At 41.3% G+C, this 15,787-nt stretch overlaps 1 protein-coding gene across 2 annotated transcripts in view; it reads left to right on the top strand.

Annotated features, from left to right (window-relative positions):
- Positions 1–15,787, top strand: part of pkp3a (plakophilin 3a) — an 18,998-nt gene extending 3,211 nt beyond the window's left edge. For both annotated transcript variants that reach the window (XM_086108304.1, XM_086108303.1), the window contains 12 exons: positions 3,785–3,876; positions 4,276–5,027; positions 6,301–6,424; positions 7,497–7,701; positions 8,534–8,708; positions 10,144–10,261; positions 10,360–10,524; positions 11,257–11,439; positions 11,533–11,686; positions 13,199–13,394; positions 13,522–13,609; positions 14,830–15,787. In XM_086108304.1, coding sequence (XP_085964430.1) covers positions 3,785–3,876; positions 4,276–5,027; positions 6,301–6,424; positions 7,497–7,701; positions 8,534–8,708; positions 10,144–10,261; positions 10,360–10,524; positions 11,257–11,439; positions 11,533–11,686; positions 13,199–13,394; positions 13,522–13,609; positions 14,830–14,871 — 2,294 coding nt within the window. In that variant the 3' untranslated portion in view covers positions 14,872–15,787. The remainder of the gene's footprint in view (positions 1–3,784; positions 3,877–4,275; positions 5,028–6,300; positions 6,425–7,496; positions 7,702–8,533; positions 8,709–10,143; positions 10,262–10,359; positions 10,525–11,256; positions 11,440–11,532; positions 11,687–13,198; positions 13,395–13,521; positions 13,610–14,829) is intronic.

The following is a 15,787-nucleotide window of genomic DNA, read 5'->3' as shown; positions in this document are numbered from 1 at the left end:
TCTGAAGCGTTTGACTAAAATATCAACTAAAAACGGAATGTGTGCATTCAGGTTGTCTGCAGGCTCTCGCCACTCCAACCAGTTTCACCCAACCTACCCCTTTAGAAGGATTAATGTATAACAGGCTGGAACAAGTGTTGCTTGTTCCTGTGATAGCAGAGGTGAAAGTGTGCCTTCAGGCTGAGGGTACGAGTTTCTGCTCGGACGCTAGAGGCGACAGTGGGATGGAGGGATGGACAAACAGACACCTCGAAGGTGACGGTGTCATTAGAACCCGATGTTGCCTTGTTAATTTATGAGCATGCATGTGATGTCAACAAGCTTGTGCGTGGTCACGTCACAGTGGGGTGGTTACATAAACTGGGGGACTCCAAAAGGGAAGTGCAAGGTCATGAGTAGACTTCCCTAAGCTGTGTACCGTTTGTTGTATTTTGAATTGGTCATGGAAAATGAAAAAAACTTCAACTGGCATTTGCAGAATGAAAAATTGACTAATTATTTTGTGATTTGTTTATTTCATTTTATGTCAAGAATTTTAAAACAAATGGTTGTTTGTATTTTAATTTTAGGCTCAGATCAAAAATACAACATGGAAAAATGAGCCACGGGACTGAATTGGGGTTATGTGTTTTGAAATGAAACAAAATAACTAAAACTAAAATTGAAAAAAACATTTCCGTAACAAAATAAAATAAAAACAAGAATATAAAAAAATGAGCTGAAAATACATTTTCCGTTTATAAAAGTATTTAGCAACAGCTACAATGTTCTTCGGTTTCATCTTTGTCAGTTAGTTTCATACATGAGTTTTCAGTTACAGTAAATTTTAAATGTCCTTATTTTGGTGTTGTACGGCCGTACAAAAGAAGGAAGATCAAATGGTTGTATGGGAATTGTTCTTTACCTGATTACAAGTTGTTTTCTGATCTTTTTTTTTCTACCTTGCACTCGACAAATACTTCATAATCAGTATTTAAAACAAATCACAATTAATACTAAAAGTAATAAAAACTAAAACGAAGTATTTTGGGGGGGAAACAAACCTGTCCTCAAAACGAACTAAAACTAACTGAATATGGGGTTGCGAGGGTTTAAAATGAAATAAAAATGAACTATAATAACAAATCCCAAACTATTATGTGCCTGGACCGAATTAGACTTTGATATTAATGCGTCTGTGTCTGTTCATGTTCGAATTGCAAATCACCACAATAATTAAGGCAGAAAAGTCTGACATCGAGTAAGTCCTCCATCAGAAAGAAAGGTCTTGATTCCTTTTTTTTTTTGGTCACTGTGCTAAATGAAATTTTATGTATCAAACGTTCTAGAGGTATCGGTGCTCTGTATCGGTGAGTACTCGGTATCGATCTAGAAAAAAAGTGGTATCGAAAGTCCCTAAAATCATATAACTTCACCAATTGAGTCAATGGGAATGGGAAGTGAACGTTGACAATTTTTTTCTTCGTTCACCTTGGCGCCACTTCATTCTTTTGCATCCCATCATTTGTTGCCTTTTAACCAAGAACGTTGTGTGCTTATGAGACCTTTCTTAAATTATTGCTTGTCCAATGATAGCTGAAGCTTCATCAGCCCCGCAGGCAACTACTGTGCAATGTCTTTTTTTGTACACTCGAAATATCCTCCTAAATGGCTGGAATGCAGCAGCTTGTTGTATCTTCTCTTCTGTCTTTTGGTTGAAGCTGTTTCAACTGGGTCAACTTGGAACCAGTTTGTACTGCTTGATGCAAACCTGGCTGCTCTGCGGGGAGGGCCTCTTCCAGTCACAGGTTGAGCAAATCATGCATCCACATTTGCAACGTGTACAAGACTCAGCACAGGCAAGCGGCGGCGAAGGAGACGCCCATTCAGAAGAAAATAGGAGCGAGTGTTCAAAATAGGAATTTACGAGGAAAGCCCTCCTCTGCTTCCCGTATAGCACAAGCTTCCTGTAAATATCAGCGTCTGAGGGAGGCTGCGGCATCCGTCAATGACGACGCTGAAGTGGGGGGAGAAATGAAGTATTTTCAAGTTTGAAAGAGTGACTCGTGCATTTTATGTGCGACGTCTCAGGCGTGCTTGGGCGTTGCCAGGGCGGGGGGGGGGGGGTGGTAGTTGTCATTCTCCTCTTTGCAGACCGGTTTGTCGTGTGTTTGTATGCGTGTCCACTTGGCGTCACGCATGAAGCGACTCCACATTTCACTTTTGTTCTCAGGTGATGAGTCAAACTGACATGTTTGGACTGGACAAAAAGACGTTCGCATAAGTCCCCATTAGGACTTCTAATACTATCACACCGAGTGTAACCGCTTGGCTTTGACTATCCCACTTTTGTTTGACTTGCCAATTGACATTTTTTGCCTTAAAGCGAAAAAGCCAGTCAAGTGGCGCAACACTAAATTCCCCGAAGGTGACTTGACAAACTCTTGGATGTTTCTGCTCCCTCTTACGGTTGCAAATGTGTCACTGGAATGACAAAAGTATTTGGGAGCCTTTCACCACAAGTTAAGTTCTTAAAAACCAAGCAGTCATGTCTTTATGAAGCTCACTTTATGCGCCGGGAGACAAAAGGGCCTCATTCATTGATTACAAGGTGTGTCCCAAGTCTTTTGTCAGTAGCGTGCCCGCGAGGTGTTCGTGATAGCCAAATATGGCGGAACTAAACAGAATAGCACCTCTTTACAGTACGGCGGAGGCTTTGCTGTTCTCCGTTGACCCACTTCTTTTGAAGACAAACCTGTTTTGTGTTGTGGAAAAAGACTGCTGAGAAAGCTGTGGGGGGAGAGTGTTGGTGTTTTAGTTGTAAACTGTAAACAAATGTCAGAGCGATAAAATTTTTGCCCCCAGCGCATGCACTTGAATCCTCAGGGATGGCGGTTAAGCCTCCTTCTCATCAGGATTGTGGTATTTGTTGTTTTTAAGAGCGTGCTTATTCTCACACACAAAAGTGGAGTTTGGACTGAATTAAAAGATTGAAAGTCAAATAGTTCAGTAACTAACGACTCTTAATTGAAGTCGGTCAATAAACTTTCATTTTGATCCACAGTTCATTTGCCTTTAGTGTAAGCCTATCAGACCAAAACATTTATGTCGAATAAATCTAATATAGTCTATTATTATGCAGATTGATGTATTGTTTTTGTTTGTTAAAAATGACACATGAAGAGGACCGTGAAAAATAAAAGTAAATTGCATACTCAATCGCAGTCACAATATTTATGGGGGAAAAAAATTCTCAAAGTTGTTCAGCCTTACTGCTGAGTCCGTATTACACGTACAGAAATGTAAAAAATGCATGAGTCATTTTTTTTCCATAACCTCCTTTGACCTCTGAGTGGCCCGCAAAAAGAACACCATCAGAGGCTGAGTCAGTTGTGGAGCGCCTTGCTCAAAAAAAAAAAAAAGGTGGAAATTCATCTGAACAGAAACAGTGATGGTAAGTTAAGTGCGTGGGAGAGCGCATTTTGGGAAAGGCCTTCCGTTGTCTTTGTTGTTTTTCTACCTTGACCTGTTTGAAGTCCCTCCCGCCCTCGTCGTGCTTTTTAGCCACTAAAACGTTTCGCAGCAACCAAAAGGACTACGCTGCCATCCTTCTTTCAAGTAACAAATGTGTTTCAAATACAAACATGAAATTTCCTGCTCTACGTTCACATTTTTTTCTTCAGCCATGTGCAAAGTTGTGGTGTAAGATTTAAGAGGCATGTCAGGTGGTTGCCGTGCGCCCGTAGAACTGACATCGCTGTGATACTGTAGTACCGACGTGTAACCGTATTTGTTTTCCTTCCAGACTACGGTGGGTCTTCCACCATGAAATACCAGACGTACAATCCAGGTTACAGCTCCAAGTCGTCCTACATGTTCTCAGGCTCCAGGACAATGGTGAGTATTTCACCACGAGCTTGTATTCGTCTAGTTTGTCAAGGGTGAGCCATCCCTTTCCTGCCACTTGTGGTATTTCACAGACTGCTGTGAAAGAATCAGTCCAGGGATTTCAAATCCACCCTCTAGATTCCAACTTGGCTCTTTTTTCAGGAGCTCACCGGGTTCGTTTGTCTGGATTAATGCTGACGTGAAATTTGAGAGTATGTCGAACCTGTGACTAATCAATAACCTCTGCGTAGTGGTTATCACATCGCTTTACGATATTGGGAAACCGATGATGAGTCCCCTGCATTGAGTGACACATAGACGCTCTCCCACATATGCAGCACACAGATCAGAATAAGTAACACTCCCTCATTGCTGAAGTCTAACACTTGCTCTCTGCTTCGTCTCCAGACGCCCCAGATCTCGCAGCGGTCTGGCTTTAGCTCGCTCTCAGCCGGCCCAGACATGGCCCAGTACTCCAGGATCAGCGTTGGCGGCGGACGCGTCGGAGGCGGCGGACGCGTCGGAGGCGGCGGCGGTTATTACCGTGAAGATGTCCACATGGGCAATTACCAAGGGAACCAGCACCAACCCGAAGTCGTCTCCCTGCATGCTATGAGACAGCAGACGATGCCGACAAACGCCTGGATGGTGGACGACAGCGACGGCGCCAGCATGGCCTCCGACCGCGACGCAGGGTTCAGCCGCCACTACGTTCAAAGCAATGGCTACACTGGCCAAGTGAGGCAAGGGGCAGGAACCATGACCTTTCCGGGGTCCATGCGTCGATCTCACAGCGGCACTATCCCACGTGGCCCAGAGATGGACATGGGGATGGTCCAGCAATGTTCCTACAAAGGCCCGGCGTACCGCACCATCAGCAGGATTAACAACCGAAACCGCATGAGCATGGGCTCCATGTCGGGGACCCTGCAGCGTCAGATGTCAAGCGCGTCCAGCATGTTTGGAGGGGGAGTAGATAAGATGGACTCGGGCTTCATAGGGCCAGGAATGTCCTCTGCTTCCCAGGGGAATCTAACGATGCAGCGCCGTCAAAGCAACATGTCCCGGGCCATGTCTGTCAAAAGCATGCAGAGCGTGGGCCGAGGAGTCGACATCTTCAACGGGCAAATGGGGATGGGAAGCATGGGAAACCTCAACGGGTAAGACGCTCGCCATTATTTATTACAAATGTCCTTAAATTCTCATTTGTAAAAGTGTAAATGTTGTTCTACCTCTGAATTTTCTCCCTGTGAGGATTTGTTGGGTTTTAAAGATTAATAATCCTAATTTGGATCAGTACCAAACTGTACCCGGTGGTATATCCAAGACATGGCCCAAGTATCGGATTCCGACGGGATGCTAACCGTGAGCAAATATGTTGCGGTTCCATAGTATCATGGTACTGCAATTACAGCTCGAAAAAGTATGGTTTTTAAATGTTTGAGCAAATAACACATTTTTCCATTGAAGGCGATCTGTTTTATTTTTAAACGTGGAATATTTGGTAAAGTAAGTGAACGGTGAAATAAAAGAAACAATCTTTCTGAATAAAATGAATATGTAGTACAGCAGTAAAACTAATTATATCTCAGGAAAGTAAGAGATACTTCCTTGCTCTTCTCTGTTTTATGAAGTAACGTCTCAGCCAAAATGAGCTGTTGCCATGCTAGTTAGCCATGTTACCTGCCTTGAGTCGATCGTGGCTAGTTATTTTGTTTATCTCAAGACTGTTATATTTAATACTGTATGTTGGTTTCTTGAATCTGTCAGAAAATCTAGAAATGGTGAAGTTACTCCTTTGCTCTCTTCAGTTCTGATAAGTAACATCAAAGTGGAAATAATTTGACGTTAGCTATGCTAGATAACCATTTTATTTGCCTCAGGAGCAAGTCTGTCGTATTTTTTTTCACCAATTGGAGACAAGCTAACTTGTAGGTGGTTGCAAATGTTCATTTCAAGACAGCGTTTTAGCAATATATCAATTTTGGGGGGAATTAGGAGTGGGGGTGCTCTCACTAATGAGAGTTTTGCCTCCTGTACAGGTGGGGGAGCGGGTCATGTGACTTTGCCTGAACTGACAACCCCCTGACCCCCCCACCCGCACCCCCATCTTTCCGATGTGTGTGTTTTGCAATGCTGTGAGTTAACAGTAAGCACGATGGATTGTGACCTGGCTTCATAGCTACAGGACTGGTTTTGGGTGTGGTAGCTCGCGTTTCACACATCCCACGCGGTGCGGTTAGCCAAGTGGCTTTGCAGACATCTGTGAGCTTTAGTGGCAATTCATCACACTAAACTACGCAATAAGAAAACCCCAACATCTCTCCCGAGATTAATGTCATCGCTGTTGCTTGTTAAAGAGAAAGAAAGTTGTGTTTTTTTGTGCAACAACAGCTACTGTCTTGTCTAAGTTCCCATGTGTTTCTCAAACAGGATCGAAACTTTGGACATGGCCAGAGCTGTCCAGTACCTGAGAGAACCGGACCCCGATTTGCAGGTCCTGGGTGCTGCTTACATTCAACACGAGTGTTATAATGACAGCGATGCCAAAAATGAGGTATGACGAACAGATGAGCCTCGTGGTTTGGAATTGCTTTGGGAAATTTATCTGGAACATATTTTAGAGGAATTCGAACCACAAACATTCATTTTGCCCCCATCGTGTTGGAAGTAGTGCTCTGCTTTTCGTTGGGAGCCTTCCATATATTGCTGCTGTTGTCATTTTGGTTAATGTCTTAATGGTCAACACGGAAGGTGTCAAATGGCAGGCATACTTGGTGAAGTAAGAAGCCATTTTTTAGCAGCTCACTTGGCCCGGTTTAGCCAAGCGCATTTTTGCTATTTTCAGCTCGTTTAGTGTTGGGAAGAGGCGTCTGAGGACCGCAGTGGTTAACATTTGAAATCAATGGTTAGAGCTCTCTTATTTCCTCCCCACTAAAATTGCAGGAAAGGAATGGTGTGGGCTTGACCATTTGAGTAAGTTCAGGCCAAAAATAGGTACCATCCACCAGATTTAAAAAATCTATTTTAATTATGGCCCGAAGGATATCGTCCAATATGATATGTTGATAAGATTTTTATGAATGCTTTGACTTCCTTAATCGTGTGAAATGTGCTCCTTTTTTCGTTTAACTCTCTCGATGTGCATCACATATTTCAAATCCAACTCTGTCAAAGAGGACATGTTTTGGCATGTGAGAAATTTTTTTTTTTTAAGTCACCACTTTTATTTACTGCATACATTCTGTGCTTGCATCTTAAAATGAATCCAACATTCCATGCTTTTTCTGTGTGTGTTTGTTCTTGAAAATTCCCAGTTTTTTGTGACATTAAAAACTATTGTAAAACAATCAAATAACTCATGTCAGCAGTTCTTTTACTTGTTATATATTATTTAAACATAATTGGCCGACTAATCAGTTGTCAGATGTTTTTTTTTCCTGCCAGACTGGAATCGGCATCAGCCTAAAAAAAATAAAAAATAAAAATTCATATGGCCTGGGGCCTAATTGTTATACATCCCATATGTAGAGGATTTCAATATTTGAAGAATCTCATTTTAATTTTATTTCAGAAAATGGCATGACCTAAACGCGAATTAATGTCAATTCCTCCCGCCTGGTTTCAAGGTTCGTCAATCCAAAGGCATCAGCGAGCTGGTGAAGCTGTTCAACTCCGGGAATCAGGAAGTGCAGCGCTATGCCACCGGCGCCACGCGCAACCTCATCTATGAGAACATGGACAACAAGGTGGCCCTGATCGAGGAGGGCGGCATCCCCCAGCTGGTGGAGGCACTCAAGGAGCCTGACGACGAGCTCCAAAAGAACATCACCGGTAGGAATTTGCAGTCGGAGCGTGATGTGACATGCAGAGCTCAACTTGTTCCGTTTTTTTTTTTCTTTCTTTCTTTTGGCCTCATCTCTTCCATTTTGAACTTGAGTGAAGTAACCTGATATTTTGGATTTTTCCTAACCGAGCCTGTGGAGCCCTTTAGTATTGATTTTACAAGCGCAAACTTAAAAGAGTCTTTCACTTAAGGCAAATGTAGCCTTCATTTCACCAAGAAGCATGTGAGGAAATTTTCTCTCGCTGCAGACTGCCAGAATACCTGCCACTCCCATTTATGGCCTTCTCACTTTTTTGATGTGTACGTACGCTTAGTCAGTGAGACAACAGTGGGAGGCTGCGCTCGAATTCTCTGTCGGTTTTTATTCTTTGTCATAACATGGATTAGATGTTCCCTTTTGAACAGCCACCACGTAGCACCTGTAGTTAAGTAAAATGCAGTCTTGGCTCCTCTTTTTTGTTGATCTGTGACTAGTGAATAATAGATTTCCTCGTGCATCGTAACGCTTTTTCTTGACACTTTGAACGTTCTCTCCGTTGTGTGGCCACGGCCAGTAATATTGATGCACCGTTGCGTAACATCAATGATTGCACATGAAGGAATTAAGACAGTTTGACGGGTTTTAATTCACAACCGCTACCCTCCTGGCTCGCTTGAACGTCTGGACTTCAAAATAAAAGTACCTGGTGGAATTTTGAGTTCAACTAAATTTTATCTTCTGTCAAAAGAAAAAAATTGAACCACGCGGCAGAGTTACGTAACATGAGCTCAACTGCCCAACAATAACCTTTGCACCTGCTCCCCCGTGTGTTTGCGCAGGTATCTTGTGGAACCTTTCATCCAAAGACACCCTGAAGGAGAAACTGGCTCGAGAGGCTCTTCCGGATCTGACCGATAAGATCCTCATCCCTCTGTCGGGCAGCGAGGGCTCGGAAGGCATCAAGCAGTCGGCCTCCGAGGCAGAAATCTTCTACAACACCACCGGCTGCCTCAGGTGCGCCTCACTCGATATTTGTTTTGGTTTGTCCAAATGTCTTTGTGTCTCTCCATTTTTTTTCCTTTTGTTGAAAACACGACGTCTGGCACTTTTATCATTCTTTGGGTGCCAAAAGTCTTGCGGCACTGCAGCCCTGCAATTACTTTAGTTCCGTTGTTTGTGTGCAAACCGGGTGTTGAAACGTTGCTGCAGTCATTTATCAGACCTGAATGTGCACAAAGGAGTCTTAAGGTCTCTGTGAAAAGAAAATATGCCAGTATAAAAGCCACAAAATAGTGAGAATAATGTTGCAGTTATGTAATAAGTTTTAATGTGACAAAAAGAAGTCTTTTTGTCTTTTTGTCAATCTTTTGAATAATTGTCAACACTTCAAAGGTAACATCTCTAAATACCTGTTCAAAGCTTTCCTAATTGATAAGCATTCTTTATTTTACAACACAATACCTATTGTGACCTTTTTTTTTGTATCTTGCACGCAACAAATATTCCTTGATATGAAAAGAAATCTAGTCAAATTCTAAGCTTTTGGAAACTACACTAAAACAAAAGATTTTCAAAACAATAAAAAGTAATAAAAACTAACAAACCTGCAAAAAATACAAAGTCAAGAGAAGTCAACTTATGAATGAAATAAAAACTAACAATAAAGAAATTATTCAAAGTGAACCCTAGCTGAGAGGCACTTTTTAATCACACTGTTTGTCGTGCTGCATTATTTGATATATTCATAAAAGTATTGCGATGGTATTTGTGCAAGATTATATTTATTGTATTGTCGAATTGTAACTTCATGTACTTTACTTTATGTCTTTGTAATGTGCCAATTTGTACTCTGAAAACTTTGATCAATCAGTTCAGCTGTGCTAATCATTCAAAAAGGCTTCACGCATGCACTCGATATGGCTCCAAAGAGCGGTAGTAAAGATCAAGATTATTGTAGTGAATGAAAATTAAACAAGTAAAACTAAATTGAAAAAGCATTTTTGTTAATGAAATGAAAAAACAAAAACGCTTTTTAAAAAAAATGAAAACTAAAACTACATCTTATTTAAAAAAATACAAAAAACCTAACAAATGACAGTGAAAATGTGCTCAGCATTGTCTCTGTCAATTATTATCATACATGTGCTTTCAGGGTTTGTTTGAAATGTATTTATTTCAGTATTACTGAACATCCGTAGCTACAGAAATTGTTTGAGAATGATAGTTTATTACACAATACTTAGTGACCCTTTTTTTTATTATGCTCTAGACAAATAGCTAATATATTAAAAAAAGTTACTCAAACAATACAAAATACAAGCTAAACTAAAATGAAGCATTAAAAAACAAACAAGCAAACAAACAATCATGAAGAATCCAAATCGATGACAATCCCCGGTAAGGAGAAGCCTGCATTTCCATTCATCGTGCCCTCTCGCGCATTTGGCAGGAATCTGAGCTCAGTGAATGAAAAGACGCGTCAGCAGATGAGACAAACCCACGGGCTGGTGGACTCTTTGGTGAACTACATCAAGGCCTCGCTGGAGGAGAACAAGGCGGAGGACAAGGTGAGTGCACCTGAGCTCCCAGCTGACAACCACTTTGTCCCTCTATGGTCTGCATTTCTTAATGTGTGTGTGTATGTGTGTGTCTGTCTGTCTTTCAGGGGGTGGAAAATGCAGTGTGTGTCTTGAGGAACCTCTCCTACCAGCTGTACAGTGAGATGCCGCCCTCGGCTCTGATTCGCCTGGAGGGGCCGAGCCGAGCTGAGGACTCTGGGAAGGGCGAAGCCATCGGCTGCTTCACGCCTCAAAGCAAGAAGGCCAACAATGTACGTGCGCGTGACGCTTGCCTTTCTCCTGTTTGAATTTCAAGTGGCGCCATGTAACCAGCGAAGGCGACAAGGAAACCGTTTGCATAGGATAGCCCCCCCCCCTGCCCAACAGGCTCTTTGAATGACAAGCAAGGATGCAAATAACACAATTAATTTACCAACCAAATCACTTCTCTATCTTGCTAATATTACCAGTAAAGGATGCAAAACTAGGCAGTTTGTGTGGCAAAAACAAAAATAATGACATTAAAACATTGCCCCCCGCCCTCCAAATAAAATCAGCCAAAAATAATAATACGGTAAATTGGACGACTTTTGCAGATTTTTCTCTGTTGTAAACTTAGGCAAATACTAAAGGACAAAGTCTTGTAAAACAGTCAAAAGTCCTTCCTCTATTTGTCCATATCTCTATTACATAACATAAATAAGCATTAAGGAGACCAAAAAATAAGTGATTTTGTTCATTTTATATATATATATATATATATGTATACAGTATATATATATATTTTTTCCATCATTCGCCTGATTAATCTTTTATCGAAAACGGCATCAGCCTAAAAAAAATCGGTATCGACTAGCCTGCGAAATTAACTGATGACTACGTAAAAGGTCTTGAGAAAGACTGCAGTTCTTAAGTTATGTTCATGTGGGAATGTTGACCTTATTATTCGTATTCCAACTTTATTCTTGTCGTATTCATCTTTGCTTTTCTCCCCTCGGCCACAGAGCAGGAACCAGGACCTGTCCACGTTTACCGAGGTGGCCCGCGTGCCAAAAGGGATGGAATGGCTGTGGCACCCTCAGATCGTGGGCTTGTATAACCGCGTGCTGCAGCAGTGCGAGATCAACTCAACCACGCGGGAGGCGGCGGCGGGAGCGTTGCAGAACATCACGGCCGGAGACAAGCGGGTGAGCGCTCGGGCGACGGGAGAAGACCTCACACCTTATCTGAATGATGCGACTTTTGACTCATTGAAGCCAACTGTCTGATTTTTGCTTCAGTGGGCGGCAGTGCTGAGCCGCGTGGCCATGGACCAGGAACGCATGTTGCCTGTTCTACTAGACCTGTTGCGCACCAACAACGACCTGGAGCTCCGTTCCATCACGGGCTTCCTACGAAATTTGTCCCGTCACGCCAAGGATAAGAATCACATGGGTAAGTCTTTCTCTCACTGTTGATCCCCGGGGATACTTTCTAGGATTATCTGTAATAGGTATAAAAAGATAATATAGAGACTAGATTATTGCCAAAACGGTCATCACGATTGTTGTCATCATTATTATTCATCACAATTCTTTCTTGTCTGGAAAAACGCTTGTGTTTTTATTTCACTACTTTTCACTGAACTCTGTATACCCTGAAAGGGTAAATCATAAATAAAATAAATGCGCTTAGCCAAGAATTTAAAAGGACAAACTGGTTAAATACTGAAAACGATTACGAGTGTAATCGCAAATTCCAGACAAAGGATTTTGACCCCTTGCAAGGCATGAACTTCTCCATCATTCTGCTCATCTCCAATTTGTGCAGGTCCTCGACTTACTTGAGGCCTCCACTATGGAATGTGCTTGCTTGCTTATTATTTCGGCAGCTTAAGGATGCCATGACCATGTGTACGCCCCCTGGTGGCTGGATGACTTTTGGTTCAGAGAGTGCTTGATTAGCACAACAGTCAAGTTAATTGAATCGTGGCTGCCAAAATCGTGATCATAATTAGAATTTCGTTAATTGTGCTGCTTTGAGAGACCATAAAAACACACGCTTTACACACACCTCCCCAAATAGGGTGTGTAATTGAATCTAGATGCCACAAAGCACTTCAAAGTGAGAGGATCATAAAGTATCAACACCATGCTTCTAGCACACAGGTGTCAAAACTCGAGACCAGAGCTGGCCCATCATTTCAACTTGTGACGCACTAAAGAAAATCATACGTGTCTACTTGTAAAGATCTGTTCCACAATTGCAAATTGCCTTCACTTTGAATAACGCTGAGGCATTGCAAGCCTTTTTGTTCCCAAACCTGTCTTTGAATTGTACATACCGTAGTTGGACAAACGGTCCTCGTCTTCTGATTTCAAAACTGGGTATTTCTCAATTTGTCGTGTGTATGCAATATGATGCGCTGTTTATAACAACGTGGTACTTTTGGATTATAATGACATCTTCCTGATGCGTTAATGTGAACATAATCAATCTGCAGATGTTTGCTGGGTTTTATTTATTTATTTTAAGAGCTTATATTGGCCAATTAAATCAATCGGCTGATTAAATGCATCTTGCCTTTATTACGCTGGTCAACAAATTTACTCGATACAATTTTTTTTTTCAAATTGAGATGCAAATCCGTATTGCGCAAGCTTTTATATATCAAACTTCAAAACCAAAAAAAGAAATATCAGATTCTTAATTCTTAAAGGATAGAGTAATGATATGGTCAATAAATATTTAATTGACATTATCCTCTTTCGCCACCCTGCTCCAATATTTGTTTTTGTGGGGTTTTTTTTGCATCTTCATTATAATTTCCATCCCTTTTATTGTTGATCTTGTTTGTGTTGTTATGGCTCACGCATTATTGTGAGGAATCATTACTGACTGCAAACGGGAACATGTTCTCCTCACAGTTTTTGGTGTTCTTGTTTTTGTTTTTTTTCCTTCCCCCAGCCACGAAGGTAGTAAACAACCTGGTGACCAAGCTGCCCATCGACGGCTACCAGAAGGAGCCGTCCAGTGACGTGGTGGTCAACATCTGCGGTGTTCTCAACAACTTGGTGACTTGCAGCTCAGTCGCCGCAAGGGACGTGTGTTTTTTTGACGGCCTGCCCAAACTGGTCGCTATCAAGAACACCAACGACTCCAGGTGAGGCCACAGTCAGTCAAACTGGCTGCGAATAAAGAGCACTGACATTCCATTTGGATTTGTGATGTACAAGAATGTTGAATAGACAAGTTTTGATGCCACATGTGGTTTGTTATGTTTGTTGCAGCTCTGGAAAGATGAAAGCAGCCAAGGCAGCCGCCACAGTGCTCAGCAACATGTTCCAGTACAAGAAACTGCACAAAGACTACAAAAATGTATGGAAACTGTCTCTAGCTATGTCTCATTTGAAATATGTTCAATGACACCCCGGCTGGACCTTTTTGTAACGCTAAACACACAAACTAAAACGAATTACACACATCGTATATTTCAATACAAGACACACTTTGTTTTGGAAACATCGTGCTAATGCTAGAAGTCAATGTAAAATCCCATTGATAGGCTAACAGAAAATTAGCATTGAGTTCAAAGTCCTTCAAAGAGCGAATTTTCACACATGAAAGTGTGAAGAACACATACAGATATAATAGTCAAAAGCATACTGTATATTCTTCCTCATCTATGAGAAACGAGTTTGTATATATATATATAAAACAGCGCAAATGTACTTTCTTTTCCACTCTCTTTCCCACCAACACGGCACCACACTGTCCCTTGGAGCCCAAGTGCACATCACAGGAACAGGAACAGGAATTTATATAAACGAATTCTTTTTGATATTATTTTAGTTTGTCACGAATTGCTTTTCTAGTTGTTTGAGATAAATATAAAGTTGTGATTTGGTAATTAATGACTATGTTTTAAAATCCATGAATACTCATGTTTCTTAATGGGGATATTTTTTCAAATCATTTTAAAATAATGGTGTTTCTGATTTTTTTTTCCTTAATCGCCCAGCCCTATTGGAAGGTATTCCACATATTCACTTTTATCCGTAGTATTAAATCTGGCCACACCCTCTCTTAAGTTTAAAACACGATTGGGAAAACCCCTCATGTCAATTGACACTTGGAATGCGTTTTCAGGGCTCCCTACCCGTATTGAGAACATGAGTAGGGTAAAGCGTGTTTTTCGGATGTTGCTCTTGGCCGTTCATATAGAAGACACTTGTTCAAAAACTGTACATCTTCAAACGTTTTCAGTCACACACACACACACACACACACACACACACACACACACACACACACACACACGTGCGTATCTCAGCCCAGGACTCCAGAGGCTAATCACCTTCTGACTTGCCCCACCCAGGGGTGCGGCATTTAGCTTGTGTGCTAATGAACAAGTCTTGACAACACTGAAATGCCTGCGCTCAAATAAAATCTGTCCTGTCTTGTCGAAAAATAGGGAGTAGTGTAATTTTTCATCCAAAGGCAGTGTGGTGTCAAGAATGATTTATGTTTGGCATATGCACAACTATTTGAAAGCATACCTGAATAACTCTCTTGCTGTGTTTTGTTCAACATTACAGAAAGGCTTTACGAGACCAGACTTTGCAGACACGGCCATCTAAAAATGGAAGGTAATGTCAAGTAGAAGTTTACTTCTAATGTGCTGAGCAGTCCTGCAACGCCACCGGTGGAAGACACTGTCAGTCTTTTCTTCGATTCCAACATAGTCCAGGCTCAGCTTTTATCTGCCATGAAGTTTGTGATAAGAACGCTCCATGGATGTCAGCGAAGGAGGAGTCGAGTATGCTGACTACTGTTAATTGAGCACTATATTCTAGTGTCGGGATGTGTGTTTTCTACAAGCCGATGTAAAAACTGTGTGAAGCCATGATGACATTTTAACCAATGTGATATAGCTTGTTTGTATATATTGCTTTAAGTTCTTCATAAAAAAAAAAAATCATGTTTTATACACTGTAACCAAGGACTTTCTCATCATGCTGTCGTTATTAGACTTTTGCTTGTCACTCACATTTTTTTTAATATTGTGTATGAATGAGAATGCATTGTAACTGAAAATACTAAAGAGATGCATTTTGCTTAGCTTTTTTTTTCGCTTTAGAAAGTTTGGGACATTGGTATGCCTCTAAAGATATCATGTATTTTATTTAGTCACGTATGCAATGATACAAATGTACGTAATCTGTCATAGTCTGGATTATGCAATTTCTAAAAGGTCGTCTGGGTAGAGTGCGCGTGTGATTGAGAAACCATGCATGTGCGAAAGAATACAGTCAAGTTTTCATGTGTATTTGTCACAGGTTTTTATCTTTTGTAAATGATCCATTTGAATAGTTTGACACCTGTTGAAATATGGAGTCTTTAATTTCTCACTTTGATAACTCTGTCATAAAATGACCTGTCAACTTGTCAGGCCGTTTCAGCTATGGTGACCGCCGTCTGTTCGGAAAATAAAAGTCAATTTGCTGTTATGTGCACCTGTACCATCTGATTTAATAAAGAAATAGATCTGCCGAA

This window comes from Hippocampus guttulatus, chromosome 4 (genome assembly GCF_054856545.1).
Source record: "Hippocampus guttulatus isolate MCC_2025c chromosome 4, RoL_Hgut_1.0, whole genome shotgun sequence".
NCBI lineage: Eukaryota > Metazoa > Chordata > Actinopteri > Syngnathiformes > Syngnathidae > Hippocampus > Hippocampus guttulatus.
The sequence above is the reverse complement of the archived record's forward strand: the minus strand, read 5'-3'. Positions and strand labels throughout refer to the sequence as shown.